This window comes from Festucalex cinctus, chromosome 15 (assembly GCF_051991245.1).
Source record: "Festucalex cinctus isolate MCC-2025b chromosome 15, RoL_Fcin_1.0, whole genome shotgun sequence".
Lineage (NCBI taxonomy): Eukaryota > Metazoa > Chordata > Actinopteri > Syngnathiformes > Syngnathidae > Festucalex > Festucalex cinctus.
The window spans coordinates 24655790-24681238 of record NC_135425.1 but is presented as its reverse complement, the minus strand read 5'-3'; the positions used below and the strand labels follow the sequence as shown (position 1 = coordinate 24681238).

The 25449-nt window shown below is 44.9% G+C and overlaps 1 protein-coding gene across 4 annotated transcripts; it reads left to right on the top strand.

The window, feature by feature from the left end:
- The first annotated feature begins 327 nt into the window (after positions 1-327).
- pik3r1 (phosphoinositide-3-kinase, regulatory subunit 1 (alpha)) lies at positions 328-25046 on the top strand. 4 transcript variants are annotated; one of them, XM_077496691.1, is made up of 15 exons: positions 328-594; positions 1950-2522; positions 11079-11171; positions 11297-11371; positions 11547-11678; positions 12937-13138; positions 13865-13947; positions 19830-20055; positions 20148-20328; positions 20397-20522; positions 20605-20747; positions 20858-21034; positions 21728-21802; positions 21885-22055; positions 22586-25046. In XM_077496691.1, exons 2-15 carry the CDS (start codon positions 2180-2182, stop codon positions 22773-22775), a joined length of 2217 nt encoding a protein of 738 aa, XP_077352817.1. In that variant the 5' UTR covers positions 328-594; positions 1950-2179; the 3' UTR covers positions 22776-25046. The 4 variants fall into 4 exon arrangements, with proteins under 4 accessions (XP_077352817.1, XP_077352818.1, XP_077352820.1 ...); XM_077496692.1 differs by lacking the exon at positions 328-594 and adding an exon at positions 645-770; XM_077496694.1 differs by lacking the exons at positions 328-594; positions 1950-2522; positions 11079-11171; ... (2 more) ...; positions 12937-13138; positions 13865-13947 and adding an exon at positions 16049-16253.
- The last annotated feature ends 403 nt before the right edge of the window (positions 25047-25449 follow it).

Sequence of the window (25449 nt, the reverse complement as noted above, 5' to 3'; positions counted from 1 at the left end):
GATTTGTACACAAGTTGTATTCCTCTGCTGATGTATTGACACCTGAACCAAATAAGTACGCTGCGATTACGTAACACAATTTCTCATTACGTTACTATGAATACACGCACACGATTAAACAGCGCGTAAAAAGTGAGAAGCACGTCGTAAAAACCTCGCAGGACTTTAGCCGTCGTTACGTAACTTCCACGGGCGGCTCGGGTTGCACGCGTTCAGGACAAGAGAGAACAAAAGGGGCGGGGCCGCGGCGCCGATTGGTCGTAGAGTGTGATTGACAAGGCGCGAGAGCCAATGCGCCGCCTCGCTTTCGGCTCGCCCCCTCTGCCGTCCCCTCCCGTGCCCTCCCTTGCAGTTTGGCCGCACAGGGCGACGTTTGTCCCGGACACTGAAGCAGCCAACCGCCGTAACGTCGACGTGCAGCTGCTGCGCCTACTATTTCGTGAAGCACGTCAACTCGAGCCGGGGGGGGGAGAACGTCGAACGTCCTCCGCGCCGGCCTTCGGAACATTGAAACACTTTGTGGAGTGGAGCCAAAGAGGAAAGCGGCGAAAAAACCCCGACTTGAAGCGAGGAGGATTCATGTGGGCTCGATAGGTACGTGGTGGACGCCACTGCGCATGCGCTTGGTGCTTAACGTATATCAACTCCACTCGACGCGACTTTAAAATACTAACTTTCTTCTCGATAACTCGAATTTAGGATGATACTTGAACACAGTAGCGACTTTTACGTCGACTTTCCCCCTCAATGTTGTACTTTAAATCATTCAAGTAAGTCCATTAGTAAGTCTTTACAGCGGACGACCCCCACTCCCTAACCCCCAACTTTGCTAGCCGTTAGCATTTCGTCAGCCGCCGTCTAATTTTCACTTTTAACCTTCTTAAAAACCGCGACCAAAAAAGTCCAAAGTGCCCCGCCTCGGCTTGGACGCCGCACTGCATTCGACCGACGTCGTAATGTTCGACCCCCGCGGTAGTTATATAACTTTAACGGCGCTATACATCGAGCTGTCACGGATGTGTTAGCTCGTGTGCTGCTAAATGGACACTTACGTGCTAGGGATGAACACGATGCACAATTTTTTTATGGGACAGAGTACAGTGGACCAACGCACCCTCAAGCTTGCGGATGTTGTTGTCAAGATTTTTTTTTTAACATTTAAAAAATTGGGTGGGGGGGAGTTCAGAGTTTACCCTGTTTATGTTTACCAATAATTTTTTGAACGCTTGCAATGTATTTGTAATGTTGAGAAACGAGTAACGCGTAGCACTTGTCTCATTAGTCATCTTTTGCATATGGAAATGCCAAAAAATCTCTGATAACCCATCAAAAATCCATATTTTTGGCTGTTTTCTAACAATAGAAAATAGCACTCCACAATATTGTACTTTATGAAACTATATGGTAATTACAAATAAGTAGAAGGTAAAGAATTAAACAGAAATGATTTAATGCGGAAATTCAATTCATTGCACTGCTCCTTCTGGTGTGCCCACCTTGGCCACTGGGGGCAGTATAATAATCTTATTTAGACACAAAGAAGAATAGTTTACACAACTTTTAAGGTCGCCAGTATCCAAATTGACACGACCTTCGAATCCAGCCTTGAAATCTGGCCTTCATTTCCATGGAGACGGGCCCTGAGCAAAAGGCTGCTTCGGAGCGTACCTCGGTATTGCATAGCTCCGCTCTTCTTCGATGCCGCTCTTATTGAATGTTTGTTTGCGAAGATTGACGCGTGAGTGACGGCCTCATTTCCGTTTCCGCTCTTCCTGCGGACGCGCGCGGGTGCGGCCGAGCTCAAATTACATGAAGGCCTGTCCAAAATTGTGGCTTATTTTTTGGGGGGGAGCAGTCCGGAGAGAGACCGATTCCTCCAAAAAACGTTTTCATTTTTTAGCTTCTTATACATTTGCCATCCATATTAAAACCCGTTTGTCGTCCTGCAGCTCTGCATAGCTTCCCTGCAGCATCCCCGCAAAAAGGCCTTCTTCTTCCCTGATGGGTACGCACTGCGAGGAGGCGACACGCAGACACAGCCGCAAATCACCCAACCGAGACGACAAGTGTGAAAGAATGAAGACCAGCTAGACGTGTCCCATCTCCAAAAAAAGATAATAATTGCAGTTCAAGTTTTGTTTTTTCAATTTTGGAAACGCGCCAAATCTTCCGGACGACCATGAGCACGGAAGGCTACCAGTACCGAGCGCTGTACGACTACAAGAAGGAGCGCGAGGAGGACATCGACCTTCACGTGGGGGACGTGCTGCTGGTGAGCAAAGGGGCGCTGGTGGGGCTGGCGTCGGTGGGCTACACGGACGGCCTGGAGCAGCGGCCCGACGAGATCGGCTGGCTGCCCGGCTTCAACGAGACCACGCAGGAGAAGGGCGACTTCCCCGGCACGTACGTCGAGTACATCGGCAAGAAGCGCATCTCGCCGCCCACGCCCAAGCCCCGCCCGCTGCGCCCGCTGCCCGTCGCCCCGGCCACCTTCAGGGCCGCCGAGTCCGACTCGGAGCAAGGTGAGTCCCCGCGTTCGGTTTGGATGCACGCTATATCGGTGGCCTGATTATCGGCATCGGCCATTTTGGAAAATCATACGGCCGATAATAAATCAATTTTAAAGAAGTGTTCAGGGCATGAAAAAACAACGTCAGGGAACTAATTATTTTAATTTTCATAGATGTTTCTGATCCTGTGAACTCGCTGCACCTTCTGTCTTTGTTTGAAATTAAAAGTAGATAATTAAAATTGTAATATTTCAAATATTTTGAAATAAAAAAAAAATATTTACTGTAGCAAACAATAAGGATTATTTACTGAAGTTTTAATTTAACTTTTGAAGATATGCTACTGCCTCTGGAACATTTTGTTAGATTTGTAAAACAAAGATGTCTATTGACTAAGATTTTTTTCAAATATTTTATGAACCCTAAACATTGTTTAATAAACATATGCCCAAAATAATAACAATAATAATAATAATAATAATAATAGAGCTGGACTAGGGCTGCTCGATTATGGGGAAAAAATCATCACGATTATTTTGCCAATAATCGAATCATTATTATTCAAACGATTATTTATTTTTTTGTTACAAAACAAGATGTTTAAATGAAAAAAAGAAAACAAATACAAATTATTAAAACAAATAAAATTCTTTGAAACTATAACTATGCATTATGCAAGTTCATTTAGGTTGAAATAAAATTTATTAAATGAGTTCTTTTAAAATTAAAAAAATACGGGTAGTGCAAATGTATAAATTATTAAACAACTCAAAAATTTGTATTAATATTTATTATTATTATTTTTTACGATTATGCTGAATCTGTAATTGTGGAGTTTAATATTTGAAATTGTAATAGAATTTTGATTAATTGCAAAGTCCTAAGCTGGAGTTTATATTTTTATTTTTTATGCCAATATTTTCCCTTTTAGTGAAAATGAATATTGGCTCCAAATATCTGTTATTGGCAGCCCTGAAAAAAAAAAAAAAAAAATCCCATATCTATTTCTTCGCTTGTAGTAAACTGGTGAAAAGTCAGATCGCATGTTGAGCGTACGAGGGGCCTTTCTTCAAATGCCACCGTTGATCCAAACGAGCCGAGTGTGGCCCTTCGCTTCCTGCAGCCGCTTGTGGCGGATTGTGAAATTCTTTGCTGCGGTTTTCACAGGCTGCAGCAGCCAGCAGCCAGCAGCGTCCGGGCGGGGCGGCGTTTAGTACCCGCAGCGTGCATGAGTGGCGTTGTAGCAAACGCAGCACCGGGAGAAGAAAAGTCTCACTGTCCTCGGCTCGTCGGGGTGGGGTGGGGGGGCTAAAAGGCTAATGTGTGTGCAGAGGATCAGCACACAAGTGGGGCGAGGGCCTTGGGAGGGACCCTTCATGCTCCTGGGGGCTTTGATGACGGGGCCCGTGGCTTTTTTTGGGGGGGAGGGGTTGTGATTTATTGCTTGGCACTGAACACCCCCTTCATATCTTTACTGTTTGGATTTTTTGGATCGCTCCTCCATTTGGGACTGGCGGCGGAGGATTGAGGCTGGGAAAAGGGGGCCACAGGAGCTTACATGAGTGCAGCAGATGTGAAGAGGCCCAGAAAGCGTTCCGCCTCGTTCCTCAGCTCCCAAAAAAACATGAAAGCGGCCTTCCCTTTTCCCGGGCCCCTCTCGCCCGCGAGACACGACACTTGCAAAATGTTTGGGAGTGAGCGCACGCCTCACATTTCTGGAAATATTTTCTGATTATATTTTCATCGGGCAACACGACACAAATAGTGTAAATTTATTGGCTCTTGGACACCAATGTGGAAACTGCTGGCAACAAAAGTGAGCACACCCCTAAGGGAAACCGCCAGATATGCTCAGTGAGCATTGTTGTTGTTTTATATATGGCCTAGAAGTGTTTTTACGTATAAAAACTTCCTGTAATTAAAGTAGACTTTACTATACTTGGGACGAATAGAACGCAGCCAAGTCAGAAAATGTTTGATGTCATTACTAAAATGCTATCTTAAATGTTTTAATTATTTATTTATTTATTTTACATTCATGAAAATTTTACTCTGTTAAGTAGTGTAAAAAAAAAAAAAAAAATCCACAAGTAGGTTTGGCTATTACATAATATTACGTTTGTGGAACATGAGTTATGTCGCAACATCCAGCTGTTTTTATCCATCTCGCGGGGCGGCCATTTTGCCACTTGCTGTCGACGGAAGATGACATCACAGTTGCTCAGGGCACAGACAGTGACCAATCACAGCTCACCTGTTTTCTGAAGCTGAGCTGTGATTGGTTGAGCAACTGTGATGTCATGTTTAGTCGACAGTAATTGGAAAAATGGCCGCCTTCTGATAAGTAATAAAAACTGTTGGATTTTGCTGCTTAACTCCTATTCCACTAACGCAATATTAGCCGGAATTCCGTTTTTCCACTAGTGAGGCTGCATAGAACATATTGTCAAGATTTTTTTGGGGGGGGGGGGTGTTGACTTGCTGTTTAAACACAAAAACATCCCATTTGCATGTGGACCTCCTCTTCCTCAGCAGCCTCTCAATTTTATACCGAAGTTCAACTTGTCCGACTCCCAGCCCGGATTGCGCATCTCCGTCTTTGCGTCGGCTCGAGGAATGCGGCCGTTCCACTGCAACTTATCTGCTGCGAAACACGTCAACGCACGTTTGAGATAAAGCGCCGCCGGCTGCATCTCGTGTTGGGGTGGGGGTGGGGGGGGGGTTAGGTTGCGTTGAGGTTTCGCTCGATCCCACATCGAGACATCTGCCGCTCGGCACGGACTGTTCCGCTCTGGCGTTCTCTGCTTTCAGGCGGGAAGCTTTTAACTGGCCGGGGAAGGATTTAGCCCAGATGACTAAATCCAATGGATTGGCCGGGTGGGGAGTTTTTTTTTTTTTTTTTTTTTTTTTTTTGCGTAACGCGGTGCTCTGTGTGATTCGATGTGGCGAGCCTCCGGAATGTTCTTCTTTGGCGGCAGACTGGACGCTTGGGCGACTTTGAGGCATTGTTGTAACAATGTAGCTGTAACGATAAACAGACGCACGCTGAATGGTAGCCTGCAAAAATGCTCACCTGATCACCTCTGCCAAGGAGCTTCTGTTTTGAGCCACGTTTTATTGATTTATTTTTGCAGAATTCTTCAGAACTGGTAGACCTTACTAAATGTATAATAAAACATAAATATGTAAATTACAATAGTATTAAGCTCATTACATTTTTACTAAATTAGCCCAGTTTGTGCAATGCTGTTAAAATTTTCAAGTGCTGAGTCTTGAATTTGTCATGGTTTGATGTTAAGCTAACGGCTAATGCGTTTTTTTGGCGTCTCATCTTCCAATGAGCTAATTTGTGAAATGTTTACAAATGGAGTAATGTTGAAGCATCATCTATAAGTGACCTTTCAGACACTATTACATGTGTAATGTAGATGTAATGACGTATGTGTAAACTAAATGGTAGTTAATGTTTGTTTACCTGGAAGCGGTTTTCGCTAGCGTGCTCATGCTACTCGCGATTGCTAACCGTTTAGCACAGGCTCATTTTGTTGGGTATTAAATTATGCTTATGTATAGAAGATAATACATTGAGTACTTATATCCACTCAATTCAATGTACATCTAACCTTAACACAAATAAAGGAACAAGAAAACAAGATTCGATAGTGCAGGCAACAAACCTCATTGAAGAGAAAAACATGCCAATTACAGCAACTACATTTAGTGTTAAGAATGAGTATTTTAAGAATTTGTTTTGATTTATTTTTATGTTGTTTCGTTGAAATATGTCTTATAAGTGACATCATTGATTAATCGACTTCTATCAAATTAGTTGACAAAAACACTTGACCTGCATCGGAAATGAGGCCGAACACAGCCACTGAAAACGCCGCCATTGTTGCACTTTGTACAAAGTCCCAGATGAACTAAACGTATTCTGATTGGCCGCGTGCCGAACCAACACGCTCGCTTTGTGTTGTTTCCCAAATCAATTGCTGCATGCTGTCCGAGGGATCCTCCAGAAAAGACCAAAACACATTTTCCCTGTTTTTATGTACAGTCCACTTAGTCATCCGAGAGTTACTGATTGATTTTTTTTTTTCTCTCACTGTTCTCTTGGGCGCAACCCGATACTCTTCAGTGGAAAAGCAAACCCGAGTCGACAAACATTGCTCAAACTGTCCCCGTCGACCGGCTTGTTGACCGCGAGGTCAAAGTGCGTCGCGCCGACGGCGAAGCGCTTCGGCAACAGTCGGCCCGTATCTGAACAAGGAGTGGGCTGCGTCCGTCCGTCCGTCCGTCCGTCCGTCTCATCGGCGGATGGGGCGGAGAGGCGACTGGACCAGCAAAGCTTCTTTGGCGGCGTCTGAGAGCGGGATTAGGCGCCGCGCGGGCGGGGCCGGCCGAGGCGGAGGGCGCGAACAGGACGGGATGACGGCGAGCACGCGCGCGCGTCGGCGGTTACGTAACTGCTCGGGCAACATCCGTCATTGGCTGTCAGCTGGCCGGAGTTTCTTACGTTTCAACGACACAGCATATGTAAAAGCAGTGAAACATTTATTCGGTTGGCCTCGTTAGTCCGTTTAAGGTTCTCGTACGCTCTTTTGTTGTCACTAGTAAGGCGATTTGTGCCACTACTAGTTCAACTATTGACCTACTAGTAGAACTTAAAGCAGAACATCAAAAGGTATCAAATAAATGCTGAAACGGCTTCGGTATCCGTTTATCACGTGCTTGTTGAACCTTGCACACTAAAGAACGAGCTAAAAAAATTAAAATTTGCTCTCCAAATACCATCATAAACATATTAAAAAAGTACAGAAGCATAGTAATGTTCATCAAAAACAGAGAGATTTTTTAAATTATTCCATTAAGTAACTTTTAATACTATTGTAAAACACTGCTTCGATAGATTTTTTTTTTTTTTTTTTTTTGGGGGGGTCTTATTTTTTTCCAGAAAAAAAAATCAATGTCGCTAAAATTAATTACAATGAATTTTTTTAATATTTTGACCCGATTTTTCTCTGCTACATACACTATAAACGACGAAGACTTGTAAAACTGTTAAATGTTCTACCAGTAAGTCATTTCATTGTTATATAATGGAGACTTTTGAAGAAATGCTCCAAACTGCTTTCCATACACGTACCACATGTACGGCACATCTGGTATCGCTCAAAGCGCGGCAACTCCCGAAAACCTCACCAGGAGCCTGATGGAGGTGGCGAGCTGCGCCGTCCGTCCGTCCGTCCGTCCCTCCCATTTGCTCAACGCTGCTTTTATGCGCGGCTTCAAAAGGGTTAAGTGGAGTCGAGGCCCCGGAGAAGACATGAAAATGGTTTGTTTGTTCAGGCCAGCGCGTGACACGCCGCTTGCAGCAGCTCAAGGGCGTGTGCGCGGCGGGGACGTTTCTGCGCGTTTTTGTTTGCGAACACTTTGTATAAAATAACCACGGGGCACATTTTGGAAGCGCTCCAGCCACTTTGACAGGAACGTGAAACACTGAAGGCGCTCTTGAAATGCTTCTTCGTGCGACCGGAGCGGAGAGCCGAGCCCGTCCGGCAACAGTCGTCTCATTGGCCGGCTCCCGCTCACCGGCAGCGCCCACTTGGGCCTGCAGGGCGTGCTGTTTCCTCCGCTCGGCACGTCCAATCTTGCTTCCCTGTTGCATGTTCCACAAAATCTGCACTTCTCTTCTCGCCGTGTGAGTTTTTTTTTTTCTTTTGCTCTTCGCCGTATGTCGCTGCCTCGCCTCCCCTCCCCAGACGAGGAGAAACATTCTAACCCCAAAATGGCGCTCTCTTGAGCATCTCCTCTATATTTACCCCCCCCAAGCGTGCGCGCTATCTTTAGCGTCCGGCCCGGTCTTGCCCACGCAGTCTGCACTTCGCCCCCGGTTCAGACACGGCGTCGAGTCGCCCCCGCCAGCGCCCAAAGCGGCAGCTGCGCACGCATGGCCCATCCTCGGCCCGCGATCCGTCAAGCGCCTTCGGGCCTGCACGGGCCCGTCCGGGGGGGTCGCCCCTGCGTGCGCTCTGTAGCCGCCCGTCTTCCTTGGAGACGGCTTCCATTATCGGCACTCGTGTCCAGACGCATTTCTTCAAGGTCCAAAATTATCCGCAGACGTGTTGACCTTGCCATCTGTCTGGGTCGACGTGCCTGTGACAGGGGGGGGGGGGGGGGGAGCCCCTTTTGGCGCTGCCCGTCACTCCGTGTCCTTGTGGTGTATGAATTGTAGAATAGAATTGGGGGAAAAAATGTTGCCGTTGTCACGGGGACAATGTGTGCTATTTATAAAATTAGTGCTTTTCAACTGGTGGGTCCACGGAGGGCTAGTTAAAAAGTTGCATGTATTCATGTTCTGATTTTTTTATATTTTTTTTTATTTTCAGTACAGTACAGAGAAAAGTTCCCACATGGAAAATATTCGGAAGGGGACAAGAAATGTTACTTTAGGGCTGCAGCTAACAATTGTTTCAGTCATCGATTAATCCATCTTATTTTTTCGATGAACATTCTTTAAAGGAATACTTGACTCATTGAGCAATTTTCAGCAGTACAAAGTTAATATTTTATCTATAATTAATGTGGTAACTTCATTATTTTTCATGTACAATTAATACCTTTAAAAAGTAATTTTTCTACTTGCCGTCAACTGATGATGACATCACCTGTGCTGAGGAAGTAGGCAACGACCAATCACAGCACAGTTTACTGACCTTAACCCAGAAAACAGGTGAGCCATGATTGGCTTGGCAGTGAAGAATGTGAGGATTGCAACACCAAGTTTTTCATCATGCCAAATACGTTTTCATTCAACGAATCCATGCGATCATTTGGAGAAAATATTGGATAGCGGCATCCCTCTGTGCCAGACAGTTGCATCTTGCGCTAGGAACGCATTTCAGTAATCGCAAAAGTGTCCCGCCCATCCGCAGTACCGAGAAGAAACTCGATCCCGGCTCTTGTAGCGGCCATGTTGTGAAGAGTCTGGCAACGTTAATGATTTACACCAGGCGGCGGCTGGCTGTGGCGGCGTACGCCAAAGCCCTCGCTTTGTCCGAAACGTTATCTCCAGTCACGCCAGCAGTCATTTGATTTTTATGGCTGCGATGGGGCAAGGTGATTCAAATATAACTCCGGCTTGTGAATGACTTTCTGAGAAAAAGATGACATCCGTGTTGGATATCTGCTCAGGGGGGGAAAACAAAAAAACAAACAAACAAAAAAAAAAAAGTGTGCTATGGCAGCACGTCGTGTCCGCGTCTCTATTTTCGAGAAACTTTCTGCTATTCTGTCTCGAAGTTCAGCGTTTCTGAGAATAAACAAAACGCCGTCACCCCCACTTATAATGTCTTCCAGATGAGCGCTTGTCCTACATGCACTTTCGAGTGCGGTCACACACAAAAAAAAAAAAAAAAGATTTCTTCACACGCAACATGGCGGCCAAAAGAGGAAGTGGCTTTGGATGAAGTGCTTCATTATTTAGCCCGATTGAACGCGTGCCTCGCTGCTCGTCAGGTGTGCGTTTAATTGGCTGATTTTTTTTTTTTTTTAAACGGAGGCTGGGTGGAAATGATTTTTGAAAGCAAAAATATGGTTTGAAGAAAGACTCGCATTCATAGTTTTGCTGGCGTGTTTGGAACGCGGAGACAAGGCGAGCCTTTCAGCACGCCGCTTTCATGTCCACACCTGACTGGTGCTAAAGCTCAAAAGGAAGAGAAAAAAAAACCCGCGGACTGGCTTACCTCACATCACAGCGAATGTATTTGCCGAGCGCTTGTAAATACTCACTTTTTTTTTCCGAACTTCACTGGACAACCACCGCTACTTTTTCAACTTCCTGCCAGCTTGTAAGCCAAGCGCAGCGCTTCCTGCGCGTCGCTTTTAACCGCACTCCAGAACTCAGCTCATTTTTTTTTTTTCTTCTCAAGCACGGCAGCTGTCAACCAAAGTGCTGCTATATTATTTAATTGTTGGCTAAAAAGTCACAGCGCGCCGCTAGCCCAACGATGCTCAAGTCGTTTCAAGTCGTAGAGAATCACATTTTTGCTTTCAGGCGAATGTTTCCCATTCACTTGAGTTTTGTCCGCTAAGTGTGTGTTCGATAATGTATGTGTTCTTGTGTGCTTTGGTTTCATTTCATTGTTGATAGTTGTGATAACTGCTTCTGATGATGCAGACCAATCTTTGGGTAGCACTCTGAAAAATATCTTATGAGATAAACATTAAAAGTTAAAGCGTTAATAGATTAATTAATCACAGAAAAATGTCGTATTAACAGGAAATTATCGTGCCTATCAGATTTGTTTTTTTTTTTTGCATCTGTCCCTTTCAGACAGAACTTTTTGAAGCGCGCATTCACATAGCGGCTGCGGCTTTCCGAATCATATAATCAGATGCATGGTTATCAACTCGAAGGGGCGTGGCCAATGAGTCTCGAGTCAGGGGGGCCAACTCGCACCAGTCGCCACCAAACATGCTCAACTGCAGTTTATCTTTTCGCCCAACCTAACAATTTCTTATCTTATCAAATCTTCACTTTTTTTTTTTTTTTTTACCTCCTGGCAGGTTTGTGGCTGCTGGACCTGACGGAGCAGTTTTCCCTTCCCGAGACGGCCCCGCCCCACCTGGCCTGTCTGCTCGACGCCATCGAGAGAAAAGGTGTGTTTGATTTGACTGCCGGCGCTTTTGCACCTGTGCTGTGCCCATTCACATTATGTAAACAAGCTGACAGATAATAGATGCCTCACTGAACAAAGCGCCCGCTTCTCTTTATTTATTTTTAGGTTTAGAGAACCCCACGTTGTACCGGACTTTTACTGCAGGGGGCGGCAATGAAGTCAGGCAATATTTTGAGTCTGGTAAGTCCATTTGACAATTCCAACACTCAGTATGATCGTGCCTGTTGTTGCGCAAGCGAGGGGTTAAAAGTTCAAAACCAGCTCTTGTTTAGACCCAGCCTAGCGCCCCTCCTCCAGAATCGAGTTCTCGTGCTAGGAAATTGAGTGCCTCGTTGCGTATGTTGGGCACTTGCAGATCCGTCCTCTGCGGACCTGGACCAGATGGAGCTCCCCGCCCTGTGCGACGGCCTGCGCCGCTACCTCCAGGACCTCCCTCAGCCCATCGTCCCCACCGCCGTCTACGCGCAGCTGGTGCACGCCGCCAAAGGTGAGATTCGGCTTTCTGTTTGTTCATCCCGCCGGGCGCGAGGCAGAAAACGGTTACGTCACGTGCGACTGCGCCTGAACGCGGCGTACTCGCGAGCGCACGCCGCCAGACCGCCCTGGCGCGCTTTGATTTCCGGACGCGTTTCCAAACTGTTTAATCTTGGCTTGGCCTCGAAAAAACACGCGGGCTGTGTTCGGAATCGTTCCCCATCCCGCTGCGGAGTGCGTTTCTTGAACAACCGAGGGTGACAAGAAAAATCTCCCATGATGCATTGCGACCCTTCTGTGGTATTGTTCGATTTTCAGCGCATTTATTTATTTTTTTTAAATGCGCTCACCTTAAAACAATTTAATGTTGAGGTTGATCCAGTACATTGTAATTATACTACAATGACATAATTAATGCCGCACCCTTGCAGTGTTCCAAAACTTTTCATTTGACCGATGATTGAACTATGCGAGTAGACTTTTTTTTTTTTTCCTTTGCTCTTCATGACTAATAGACAACCCCAAAACGGTTTAACAATTGCTTGAAGATCCCACAAAATGTCAAACCGCTGCTTTTGTGTGCATATATGAATTTGTGTGTGCATATGCAGCACAATGTGGGCATTAAATTAGTTTTAAGCTGCATTATAAAACGGCATTAAGAAAAATTGCATTAGATTTGATGGTAGCTGCAGAAACAATTTCGTGAAATATTCAAAAGCCCTCAACAAAGACAATTGGGATTTTTTTTTTTTTGTAAGTATAAAATGACTTAGTCAACTATGCTTTTAGGTGAGCAAAATGAAACTCCTCAACTGACTTTCCCATAGTGCACCAAGCTGCTACAAAATGGCACCCAAATATTAACCTGTGCACAAAAACAGAAAAGATGAGATTGTCTTGCAAATAACTGAAGAATTCAATTCACAAATGCTAAGCTGTAAAAAAAAAAAAAATGCTTACTCTAGTCCAGCATATAAAAATTGCCATGTCGTTATATTTGTTGCGAATGATTGTGATCACAGCCAATCACGTGTCGTCGTTTGTGTGCAAAATCAGCCATGTGGGCCCAAAACAGGATACGTTGTGCTTCATGGCGACTCACAAGAGCCTGTCGCAGGCAGCCAATCAGCCGGCGGTGTACCTTGCACTCTCCCTCAACCGTGTCGTGCGCTCTTTTTGTTCCACTCCTCTCAACTCGTGTTGCTGCCTTCTCACGTCCTGTCCTGTTTTGTTCTGTTTTGCGTCGCGCCTCCTCCTCCTCGGCGCAGAGGTGTCCAATCCCGACGAGTGTGCGCAACAGCTGCGCGGCATCGCCAGCAGCCCGGGCCTGCCCCCGCAGTACTGGCTGGCCCTCCAGTGCGTGCTGCGCCACTTGGCCCGCGTCTGCCAGAGCGCCGCCAAGAACCTGTTGAGCGCCCGGGAGCTGGGCGAGATCTTCAGCCCGGTTTTCTTCAGGCAGCAGAGCGCCAGGTGGGCGGAGTCGCGCAAACCGTCTGACTTCGGAAAGCCGTTTGAGCATTTAGTCCATGTACTAGTACACCCTTCCCTTACTAGTTAAGACAAGTTCACATACTCTATTTTCAGAGCGGTACCAGTACAAGTACTCAACTCTTGAGTAGTCATTGATACTAAATACCAAAAACTGAGAGATGATTTTAATAAAGAAAGCTCTACATATCCCAATATAGCACATTCCTTCAAATTGCATGAAATTAATGACGAATCTCTATTCTACTAATTTCGTAAGAGGCACCGTGGCGAATACCAGTACCTTGAAATAAGGCCTGGTATGGGTAATTGCCCATAAAAATAAAAATATAATTTTGCTAAAAGTAAGGCCTTCAATGGCATTAAAACTACAATGGAGTCATTAAAAATTCAAATGCAATTGATGTGTACAATACAATTGCTTTGAATTTTGCAAATTAAAATGTGACGTTCCTGTCACCAATGTCCAACATGAAACACTAATGGTACCTAGTGGCAGAAAATTACCTCAACAAAAATCTGAGATTCAATGTTTCGTGCTCCTTTTTACTGTTGAGTATAGTTTTCCCTCTTTTTCGGCTGGGATTAGGTTCCAAAAAATACCTGCAATAAAATAAATCTGCAAAGTAGTTAGCTTTATGTTTTATATTTATTATAAATGTTTTAATGTCATTTTCATCTTCTCCTTATTTTTCCCATTTCTTCAAGCTGCGAGCCCAGCCTGGACGTCCACGTCAGGATCATCGAGGTTCTGGTGGCCAGCGAAGGGACTGAAAGTCAGGCAGCTCCAGGTACTTTTTTTTTTTTTTTTTTTTTTTTTAACGATGGAGTTTATCCGTTTGAAGGGAATCAAATGTGAGCAGGTTACAAATGGTTTCCACTTGTAAAGTAGTGCAGGATATGGTTAATGAAAGCTTGCAAGTTGATAGCATCTCATGAGAGGAGAACAAAGTCTGTACAAGGGGATTTCCAAGCGCCATTAGGTGTTGCGAGCGCACGCGCGTGCGTGCGCGCGCGTTGCCAAGATAGAAAACGAAACGTCATGATAAAAGGCCGAATGTTCCGACGTTCTGTTGGCTTTTCGGGCCGGCACGCTGGTGGGTCTCCTGTCTGGTTTCCTGTCTGTTGCGCGTGTGTGCGTGTCGCATGGCACAATGGTGCTTTTACAAGCGCTTGTTAAAAGCGCCGCCGTTGACGTTTTACTACCTGCTGCCTCTATTTATACATTTATGCCGCTCCCCTGCACATGCCCGCTCTCAGCTGTCGCTCATTTACACCTGCGGGAGCACTTTTTTTGGGTGAACCACGGGAGGCAAGATGGCTGAGGGGGTGCACGTGTTTATTAGGGCCCCCCTGAAACCGCTTCCCCAAAAATCACAGGAAGTCGGCCATTATGGTTTGAAGCATGAGGAGATTTTTGTAGTTTTTGTTTTTAGTTTTGGGCACATGGCAGTAATGTTTGATGACTTGGCATAAACACAAACTTTTTTCATTATTATTATTGTTATTTTTAAAATTCCACCCCTAAGCCACTTTAATGTAGCACCATGAATTTTGGTCGGCAGCGCAATCACGAGTAGACACACAAAGAAACTGTCAATAATTCTCGTGCCGGAGAAGAACACAAAGTCAGCCATTTTGGAACAATTTGGCTATTTTCATTCAAAAATGTCATTAGGAATTTCCATCGCCTGAAGCCAGATTTCACTTGCCAGTTGCCAGTATAAAATTTGGCAGGCATGGCAATCATGAGTAGACCCACAAAAAAAAAAAAAAAAGTCTCATTAAGTTTTGTCCAGCCAAGACACAGAAATTCTCCCATTTTTGGTTTGAAGCAGGCCAGGCTTAAGGAAGTTTTGGATTTTTCATTATAGTTTTTTTTTTTTTTTAATGAATTTTAATTTGTTTTTAGAGCGGTTTACAGTTTTAGCTTTTTTTTAAATTATTATTAATTTTAGTTAGTTTTTTTGTGCAACGTATGGCGTGTTTGTCAAGTGTAAAATAAAAACAAAGTTCACGAAGTATGAGCCCCAAAAGCTAATGTATGATATTGTCAAATAGGAAAACACTATAACACTATAGTTTGTTTTATGAATGTAATGTGCAATACTTTCAGTTAGTCATCTTTCATTTCTTAAACGCATTTTCATTTTTATTTTTTTTCCATAAATACAAAATGTTTTTACAATTTTATTTTAATTTTTGTGAATCTTGTTATAGGCTCATTTTGGAGATTTTTTTAAATGATAAATTTCAACCCCACAATGTCAGTTTCGCAACTTGTAATTTGACAGAGAAAACCTGAATTTTGTGAGACTGAGAAAAAAAAAAAAAATGTCTTTGTAATGTGACAAACTCAAGTAGCTTTTCGGTCTTCAGTAATTCACCAAGATGCTGTTTATCTATTTATTTAATTCATAATTAATCGGTTGTGGGCCTATGTTGTGAATGGGCGCTCTTAAATGAGATAAAAGATGGGTGCTTTAAAAGTCGACACGCAAAAAAAGCGGCTCAGGTGCTCAGGAAGTGCTAGAAACACGCACATATTGTACATTTTGAAGTGAAAGATGTGCCTCCTCCCGGCGACTGCTCATCTATTTTAAGCTAGCGACAAAAGGTCCACTTAGATTTGGTTGGCTGGAAAGCGGAGCTGCCACAGAGCGCCTCTTGTTCAGCCCCAGCCGCCTCCCATTGCATCCCCACACACACACACACACGCCACCACTCCCACCCTCTCAAAGTGTCCAGCTCAGCAAATATTTGAAAGTTTGCAAGTTAATCATAAGCTGCCTCCTCTTCTCCAAACACACGAGAGAGATAGAGAGAGGGGGCGGGGCCTGAGAGTGAGAGAGCGAGAGGGCGAGAGCTCACATGCAGCTCGCAGAGCGACCAAGGAGGCTAATCATTAGCGTGGCAACGTTTGTTCGGCACGCCGCACCTGCCCTCGCTCGCAAACGAATTTAGCCGGAGCAAGAGCACATGGAAACGCGACGTTGCGCTACGTGAGCCCACAACTCGGATTTAAAATCTTTTTTTTTTTTTTTCTGCCATTGGAACGGCAAGACTGCCAACAAGAGAAGCATGCACAACTTGCAACGTAAGTCTGCTTGACGGCAAAATTGGCAACCGGTGCCAGCGTGCCGCAATTATAAATAATAATGGCGATAATTATTCAGAACATGAATGACATCACGCTTTTCAGCACACACAAAGAAAGAATTGAAGCCAACAACATAAAAAGCCGAAGCGGGCTGAAACAGGATTTTTTGTCGTTTCTTTTGGAAACGTTCCCGTTCAGATGACGTTTGCACATGCTCGGATTTTCATGCCGCGCTCGTACCGGCAACTCTTCTGGGTCGACAATCGGAATTCTGGGAGGTACGCTTGGTTTGCAAGCAAGCACACATTGATCGCTTCACAAGCAAATTAGGTTCCCCTTCATCTGTCAATTAGCATAGATTTTAAACATAGAAGGCCAAAACATCCCTAACAAAAATTAAATTGCACTTATAAACTAGCCACTAGAGGGTGCTGGAACTGCACTAATGGAAATCTACCTGATTTTTTTTTTAACAGATGTGTTCCTTTTAAATATTGTGAACATGACGACAACGGCGATATTGTGGCACTTTTAATATCACGATATCACGATATTGCCCTTATTGTTACATCCCTACCCAACAGGTTTAAGTTAAGTTAACAACTCTAGTTTGTATTTTTAATATTTTGATGCCAATATTCTCCTTTTTAGTGAAAGTGACTATTGGCTCTAAATATCAGTTAGCAATCACCTTGACTCCTAATAATCGGTATCGGCCGTTAAAAAAACAAAACAAACAAAAAAACACAGCTGTCTGTCTCGAAAAATGAGCTTCTAAAGCTTCTTTTTAATTTACCCTCCAAAACTTTGGTGACTTATAAGCGAGTGTTCAAGAATGTATCGTTCCGATACCGGCCTTATTTTGAGGTACCGAGTACTCATGGAGGCTGCTGGTACCAGCCGCCAAATTTAAGAAAATCTAATGTTGAGTAAAAGCTCTTCCAAAAAGTATTTGTTTACGATTGACAACACCACCATTTTGTCCCAAAAAAAAAAAAGTCCCCTGAGAACTTTCTAAATAGTTTTAACGCCACTTAAAGTTGCTCGTGTTGGCCTCGCACATTTTCAGACGCTTATTTCAGCGCGCTCCCCTTTCACGACCCGGCTGCATTCCGCTTGAGCCTTTTCCACCTTTCCAAGAAGCGCCGGCTATTTTCGCAGCGCTCAGGAAATGGAGGCGGTTATCCGTGTCACGCCGCGGGATTACCAGCGTATTTTGGAGACCTTGCGGGGGGGGATTTGAGCTCGCCCCGTGTGGACGTGCGTCGCTGCAGCGCGGCTCGCTCGGCGCTGTGTGCAAGTCGCGACACGGCGGGGAGGGGCCGAACGAACGAGCGAGCGAGAGAGAGTGAGAGAGGATGACGAGGGAGGAAGAGCGGCAGGCAGCCAGAGAGGACGAGAAATGTCGGACGCACGCGAGCTCCTGTCACCGCACGACGCCCGGAACATTTGAGCAGTCATTTAATGATCCTCTTCAAGTGCTTTTTTTTTTTTTTTTTTTTTTTTTGGTGGGGAATCAAAGCAAGGGGGCGGAGACAGGGAGCGGCTTTTGGGAATGACTTCATGCCGCTGGGAAATGAAAGATGCCCGAGCGCCCGGTGACACAGCTGCCGCCTGATTGGCTGCGGTGAGTGATGTAACGCGTTACCGAGCAGGATCTCTTTTAATGGATTCCGCCTTTTCTCTTTTACATGCTAGCGTGTGGCTAACCTCAGTCAAAAGGTTCTACGTTGGAAACTGCATTTGACGACTTGAAATGTAATCCAAATGTGTTTGATTGACTGGTGACCAGTCCAGGGTGAATCTCACTAGCTGATAAAAAAAAAAAAAAAGGACTGTATTTTAATGGCGTATAAATATAAAAGTGGCGTGCAGGCGGTGGCTCTGTGCAGCAGCAGCAGCAGGAAGCCGCCCCGCCCCCCCCCCTCCCGCCGCAAAGGCCGTCTAAAAATAGCGCGGCACCTTTAGCAGCACCCGTGAAACTGTCAGCGCGCGAGGGGCACCGTCGCAGATTTAAGATTATTTCCGCCGTTCGCAATGTTCCGACGGCTCGCACGCCATCCCGGCCGCGCGCTCGCCAGCTGTCGCCCGAAAGCCGCGCGCACGCCCGCGCCATAAAAAAAACGAGACTCGGCCTCAGGAATGTTCCGCCGATGAAGCCACAAAAGCCGCTCGCGCTTTCATTGGCTTTTCTCAATGGGTTTCGTTCCCTTGAATCGCCTCATCAATAACGAGGGGGAGGGGTGTTCGGATCAATGGGAGATTTGCGTGGAGGGCGCCTCGGCAGTCAAACGACTCGTTTTGTATGCATCACAAGCCTCGGAGAGTACATGTTGTCCCGGTAACGAAAAAAGGGGCGGGTTTCCCGTCCCCGAACCGAAAACACACAAGCTGACTTGCCAGTTGGCTTCATCTCGACTCGGATTCGAATGAAAGACGGTTGGCCTGGCGTGCATTTATTTCGCAGAAACTGCTGGATGCCATGTTCGGGTTCCAGGTTGCCAACGGTAATGCGATGTTCTCGTTTGCTTAGCGGTGTAAGATGACATGGTCACACGGCACGAAATGCGTTAGCGCCGTACGTCGTGCTTTTCATTTGGTTACTCATATTTAAGAGCTGTTCTTTGAAATATTTACTGCGAATGGTGGCTTAGGTCAGCGATAGACGACGGCACGTTCCGGCTCATGTCCAAATTGGTTTCCGTCGATGGCATTGAATGCCGCCGTCACACGGACATACGTCAGGTTGGTTCGGATTGGATACTGAGAAGGGAGAAGGAAGTTAATGCTTCACATGAAAATGATGTTCTGGTTTGCGATTTTACTTCAGTTTGTGAACAAAGTTTGCAAACTGATGTTCCACTGTAACGGGTAAAATGATATCCAAATGTCACAAAACAATAAATATCACGATTTGAACCTCACCAAATGATCATCATCACAATTATGTGGGAAGGTTGGAAAGAAAGAAAAAAGCTCACAATAATGTATACAAACTCATGATATTGTTAAAAATATAATAATAATGGCGGAAAAAGCACCATATTGTGTTTTTGTACATAACAGTGACAAAGAAATAGATTTGTCCATATCACGTCATGTCACATGACTTGCTCCTATTGGCTGAGTGGTGCAAAGTATAGTCTGTGTTCACAAAGCTGCGTTCGGTTGAAGTGGGCGAAAAGTCCTGTTTTTTGATGGAGGTGTTAAAAAAATATTTGCTGGTATGTCTGATTCATGGGATTGATAACCACTGCAGTGGCCAAAACATTCCTAATTCAAATTAAACGGTACGAATAAACCAACCACCAGAGGGTGCTAGAACTGCACAAATGGAATACAACGTGACCGTTTTTGCACAGATGTGCTGCTTTTAATATCGAGACAGGATGCCGACATTATTGTGGCAATTTTAATATCTCGCTAGCTATTGTCATTTTTATCAAATCCCAATGTAAAGTGAGGGCTTGCGTTTCCCTTCATGGTCTGAAAGAAGCACGTCAAAAATCCCGCTCAACCTGTCTGAAAGCCATCTTGATGCTGACCGCCTGCGGCACCTGTCCCCCCATTCAGCTCTACCTCCGAAGCCGCCCAAGCCCGCCCCCGTCACTAACAACGTTCACAACAACAGCAGCAGCAGCAGCAGCAGCAGCAGCATGGCGCTGCAGGACGCCGAATGGTACTGGGGGGACATCTCCCGCGAGGAGGTCAACGAGAAGCTGCGCGACACGGCCGACGGTACGTTTCTGGTGCGCGACGCCTCCACCAAGATGCACGGCGACTACACGCTGACGCTGAGGTAAGCGCCCGCTCCGCGATTGGGACGTTTCCACCTCGCGTTTGCCGACTTTTTGTGATTCTCTGTTTGCTTTTTGTTTTGGCGCTCCACAGGAAAGGCGGCAACAACAAGCTGATCAAGATATTCCACCGCGACGGCAAGTACGGCTTCTCGGACCCGCTCACCTTCAGCTCGGTGGTGGAGCTCATCAACCACTACCGCAACGAGTCGCTGGCGCAGTACAACCCCAAGCTGGACGTCAAGCTGCTCTACCCGGTCTCCAAACACCAGCAGGTACGTCCGCTCGGCCGATTTCACCGATGACGCGGTCCCTTGACGCCGTCGTTTGTCCCCGCTCTCAGGATCAGGTGGTGAAAGAGGACAACATCGAAGCCGTGGGCCGGAAGCTGTGCGAGTACCACCAGCAGTACCAGGAGAAGAACAAAGAGTACGACCGCCTGTACGAGGAGTACACCAGAACCTCGCAGGTAAGCGGGCGGACACGTTGCCGGGTGGACGGGATCGGCGGACGTTCCCGGCGCTAAGACGCTGTGCTCGGTCTCGCTTCAGGAAATCCAAATGAAGAGGACCGCCATTGAAGCGTTCAACGAGACCATCAAGATCTTCGAGGAGCAGTGCCAAACGCAGGAGCGCTACAGCAAGGAGTACATCGAGAAGTTCCGGAGGGAGGGCAACGACAAGGAGATCCAAAGGTACCTTGTTAGCATTAGCATTAGCATACAGTTTCGAGTCCAAACGCGAAGTTTGCTGGCTTTCGCATCGTAATCGGAGGCTAAATTCAGGTCGTGACCTCTACTTTCAGGATCATGGGCAACTACGAGAAGCTCAAGTCCAGGATTAGCGAGATCGTGGACAGCAAGAGCCGCCTGGAGGAGGACCTGAAGAAGCAGGCGGCCGACTACCGGGAGATCGACAAGCGGATGAACAGCATCAAGCCCGACCTCATCCAGCTGCGCAAGACCCGAGACCAGTACCTCATGTAAGTGGAGCCGCGATCAACATCAAAAGATTTGCTTGCATTATTAGGACTTATGGATTGATGTTTACGTCAAATTTGTTGGCTTGAATTTTGTGAAGTTGTCGTAGTGAACGCTTAAAAGACTCGCAGACTAAATTAAATGTACTGATTTATTTTTGATTGATTTATTTTTAAAATCTTTTTGAATAATGATAGTTTATTATGTTACAGATTATTTTATTGCTTTTGCTTGTTAAAAATACATATTTTTTTTATTTTCTTTATGAAATATTTTTGTACAATACATCAGATTGTTTATTACATTACAGATTATTTTATTGCTTCTTAAAACGCTTTATAACTGAAGTTGATTTGGGTTGAAAAAATGCATATATTTTTTTTTATTTTACTATTAAATATTTGTGTATAATACATCAGATTATTATATTACAGATTGTTGTATTGCTTTTGTTTGTTAAAAATGCATTTTTTATTTTAGTAAATATTTTTGCTTAATGCATCAGATTGTTTTATTATATTACATATTATTTTATCACTTTTGCATGTTTAAACAAAATGCACAGACAGAAAATTGAAAAAATCGGCGGTTTTAAAATATAATCACAATATTGAGGGGGGAAAAAAATCTATTATTTTTCCAAACGGTTCAGCCCAGATTTGTCGTGTTCAATGTGTGTGACTGCCATCTTGCAGGTGGCTGACCCAGAAGGGCGTCCGGCAGAAGAAGCTCAACGAGTGGCTGGGCATCAAGAACGACAACACCGAAGAGTAAGCGTCAACTTTTTGCGCCGAAAATTACCGCCCAGCCCCGCCCCTAACCGTGCCATTTTTTTTTTTCTCTCTCCGGCAGTCAATACTCGATGGTGGACGACGACGAAGACCTGCCGCATCACGACGAGCGCTCGTGGAAGTTGGGCAACATCAACCGGCTGCAGGCCGAGGCGCTCCTGCAGGGCAAGCGAGACGGAACATTCCTGGTGCGCGAGAGCAGCAAGGCGGGATGCTACGCCTGCAGCGTCGTGTACGTAGTCGGCACACTTAAAGAGGAAGGCAACTCAAAAAAAAAAAACTTGGCAATATGTTCTATGCAGCCCCACTAGTTTCAAATACAATATTATGGTTAATATTGCGTTCGTGGAATATGAGTTAAGTAGCAAAATGCAGTCATTCTTTGTCAATATCTGGAGGCGGCCATTTTGCCACTTGTTGTCAACTGAAGATGACATCATAGTTGCTCAGGTAACAACCAATCACAGCTCAGCTTCAGAAAACAGGTGCGCTGTGATTGGTCGTTGCCTGAGCTCCTGAGCAGCTGTGATGTCATCTTCAGTCGACAACAAGTGGCAAAATGGCCGCACCGAGATGGATAAAAATGGCTGGATTTTGCCTCATAACTCATATTCCAAAAATGTAATATTAATCAGTCGTGTTTTGACTAGTGAGGTCACAAAACATATTGAAATGTTTAAGGTTGACTTCCCCTTTTTATTTTATTGTTTTTTCTTCCATGACGCTAGCATGAAAGTAATCCGAAATACTCTCTCTTTCCAGCGTGGACGGCGAGGTGAAGCACTGCGTCATCAACAAGACGCCGTCGGGCTTCGGTTTCGCCGAGCCGTACAACCTGTACGGCTCGCTGAAGGAACTGGTCCTCCACTACCAGCACACGTCTCTCGTGCAGCACAACGACTCTCTGAATGTGACGCTCGCATACCCCGTCTACGCGCAGCAGAGGCGGTGAGGGGGGAGGGTAGCGGGCGGGCGCTGGGGGGCGGGCGTGGGGGGGAGACGAGGTGCTAAAAAAAAGGAGGCCTCGCCGGCGAAAAGGGGGCGGGGGCAAAGCACCAGAAAGGACGCCTGAAGCGCTTTCAGTGACTTCCTGACGAGTCTGAATGTACATTGGCTCTGCTTTTATAAGCGTTTGCGTGCGGGATGGAGAGGCCCCGCCCCTCCTGAAACCCCTCCCCCCTGGCCCCACCCCTGGACACTTTGAGGCCTTTTCCTAAACGGTGCTTGCGGGACTCTATAACGCTTTACCGGCTGCGATGGAACTCGACTACCCCCCCTTTTCGTGTGAGTGAGGCAGTATATGTGAGTGAGTTTGTTCGTACGTGAGAGCAAAAGTGTGAGTTGTTTGTACGTTGTAAGAGTAACTGAAAGAGTTTGTGCGAGAGCGCGTGTGTAGAGTGAGTGCGAGTATTTGAACTTGTGTGAGAATAAGTGTTATATGAGAGCTGAGTGGGCTTGTGAGAGCTGATGAATGTGAGACTGTGTGTGTTTTGTGTGAGAGCAACTGTCCATGTGACCAAAACTGATGAAATCATGATGAAAGAAGCGTGTTGTGTGTGAGTTGAGGTACTCGCTGGTACTGGCTGTGGACTAGCAGACGTGGATCAGATGATCAATGTAGCATAATGGCACTTTTTCAACAGTTTTTTTTGGGGGGGTTTTCCCCTCTTTTGGACGAGTCCTATGGACTTTTTGCAGGAGGAGGAGGTCAAACTATGAACCAAGCGCACCAAAGCAAAAAAGAAAAAAAACAAATGAAAAAAAAAACAAAAACAAGAAAAAAAAGTTCTCGTTGAGTTGATTTTTTTGTTGTTGTTGTTGTTGTTGTTGTTTCCGATCTGCTATGCAATTGTTTGTCCACACTCTGTTGCAAAACCGTGATATAAGCTTGTGTAAATATCCACAAAACGGTATTTTTAATGTACAAAATGCCAACCTACCGTCAACGTATGATTTTGTTTGTTTTTAGCAATGGTAATGATGATGATAATAATAATAAGTCAGACTTGATTCTCAATGAGTTTAACGACAGGGGTGAGAAAAAAAAAAAAAAAAAAAGATATTTTATTAATCCTGCGTTGCTTCAAACGGCTCCACGTTCTCAGGCAGAACTTCCGGAATGGTCCAGGCTGCTTCGCTCAGAAATGCAGTTGACACGGAACACCACAGTATAGATTTATTTTCATAGAACAAAAAATATATATATATATATATATAAATGGAAATCTATTGGTCCCCACCACGTGAGAGGAAAGTGGCAAATCAAGATGAACATCCATGATTCACTTTAGTATTTTTCTGTATCAGAAAACGAAAATGCGTACCGCGGCCGGATGAGCTCATTTCACCTTCCGTTTTCCATGCTAACGTTATTAGCATTTAGCTTTTGGAACGACTTCGCCCCTGCCGTCCACATTCGGTTCGCAACCGAGACATTTACGCTACTCATGAAGAGTCGGGAATATTCAGCATATTTTTTTTCCCCCTCAAAAGTAAAACATCCTTGGAAATACATTTTTAATGTTCATCTCCGTATTGTAGAGAATTTGTACCAGTAGTCCGAACTGTTTGGGGGAAACTCCTGTACGCCACAAAAAAAAGAAAAGAAAAAAAAGTCAGATGCATTGAAATCATGATTTACAAATCAGTGTGAAATTCTGTTATACGAACGGCAACAAGTTGATCGTACCTTCTGCCATCTAGTGGAAGAACATTGAATTGTTCTTCGGTTCACTATATGTCGCTAGCATAGGTAGAACCACAAAAATAAATAATTTTCGGACCAATGAAAGGAAATTGGATCGTTTTCCACAACGTGCTGCGTTAGCTAACAAAAACTGTGCAAGATGCGCGAATGCAATTATGTCATCGCTAACATTTGTTTGGTTTCAAAATGTTTTTAACTGAGAAAAAAACAAAAAAAAAACTCATCAAGGCTACTAAATGTGTCACGTGACATTTTGTTTCACCTTTTTAAACAAGCTGCTGATGTCGTTTCATGTTTTGACGTATGATGATTTATTTTATTTTTTTTAATTTCCTCAACATCATGCACCGTTCATTTTGATGTTTTCGTCTCTGGCTTTGTACGACTTATTGGATTTATTTTTTTTTTGACAGGAAGTCCCGAACATGTTTGGTTGATTGACTTGACAGTTTACCAGTGTTGCTTCAAACTTGTATTGGGCTCCGTTAAAAAAAATAAAAAATAAAAATAAATAAACGTTTCTTTTTAAGAAAACATTGACAATTGTTTTGTTTTTTTCCAATGTAAAGAATTAAACTAACCTTGCGCTCGCAAGATGAATTCTCGCGGTATTTGTGAGTTCACAAACTCCGGAGAATACATCTTGTGCTGTGGTTCGGACCAATCACAGAGCGACATTGTGTTTGGGGGCGGGGATATGCAACTGTGACGAAACCAGGAAGCCAGCACCGACGCGGACAAACCCAACATGGACGAATGGACGCTACAATGAATTCTGTTCCTCACCGTTTCCTTGTTGAATGTTGAACAGCGAGAGGCGCTTCGTGAATTTCTAGCTGGTATGATGTTCGTACTTTTCCCCCCTTCGACAAGAAAGAACACAACATTTTCACCAGACAAATGTGTAGAATGTTGCATC

What these genes read in the sequence shown, in the direction of transcription:
- pik3r1 (XM_077496691.1), top strand. Translation starts at nt 2,180, where the DNA reads ATGAGCACGGAAGGCTACCAGTACCGAGCGCTGTACGACTACAAGAAG. An exon ending in GCTGGTGCACGCCGCCAAAG is followed by an intron (nt 11,679 to 12,936) that starts GTGAGATTCGGC and finishes TCCTCGGCGCAG; the next exon opens with AGGTGTCCAATCCCGACGAG. An exon ending in AGTACACCAGAACCTCGCAG is followed by an intron (nt 20,523 to 20,604) that starts GTAAGCGGGCGG and finishes GTCTCGCTTCAG; the next exon opens with GAAATCCAAATGAAGAGGAC.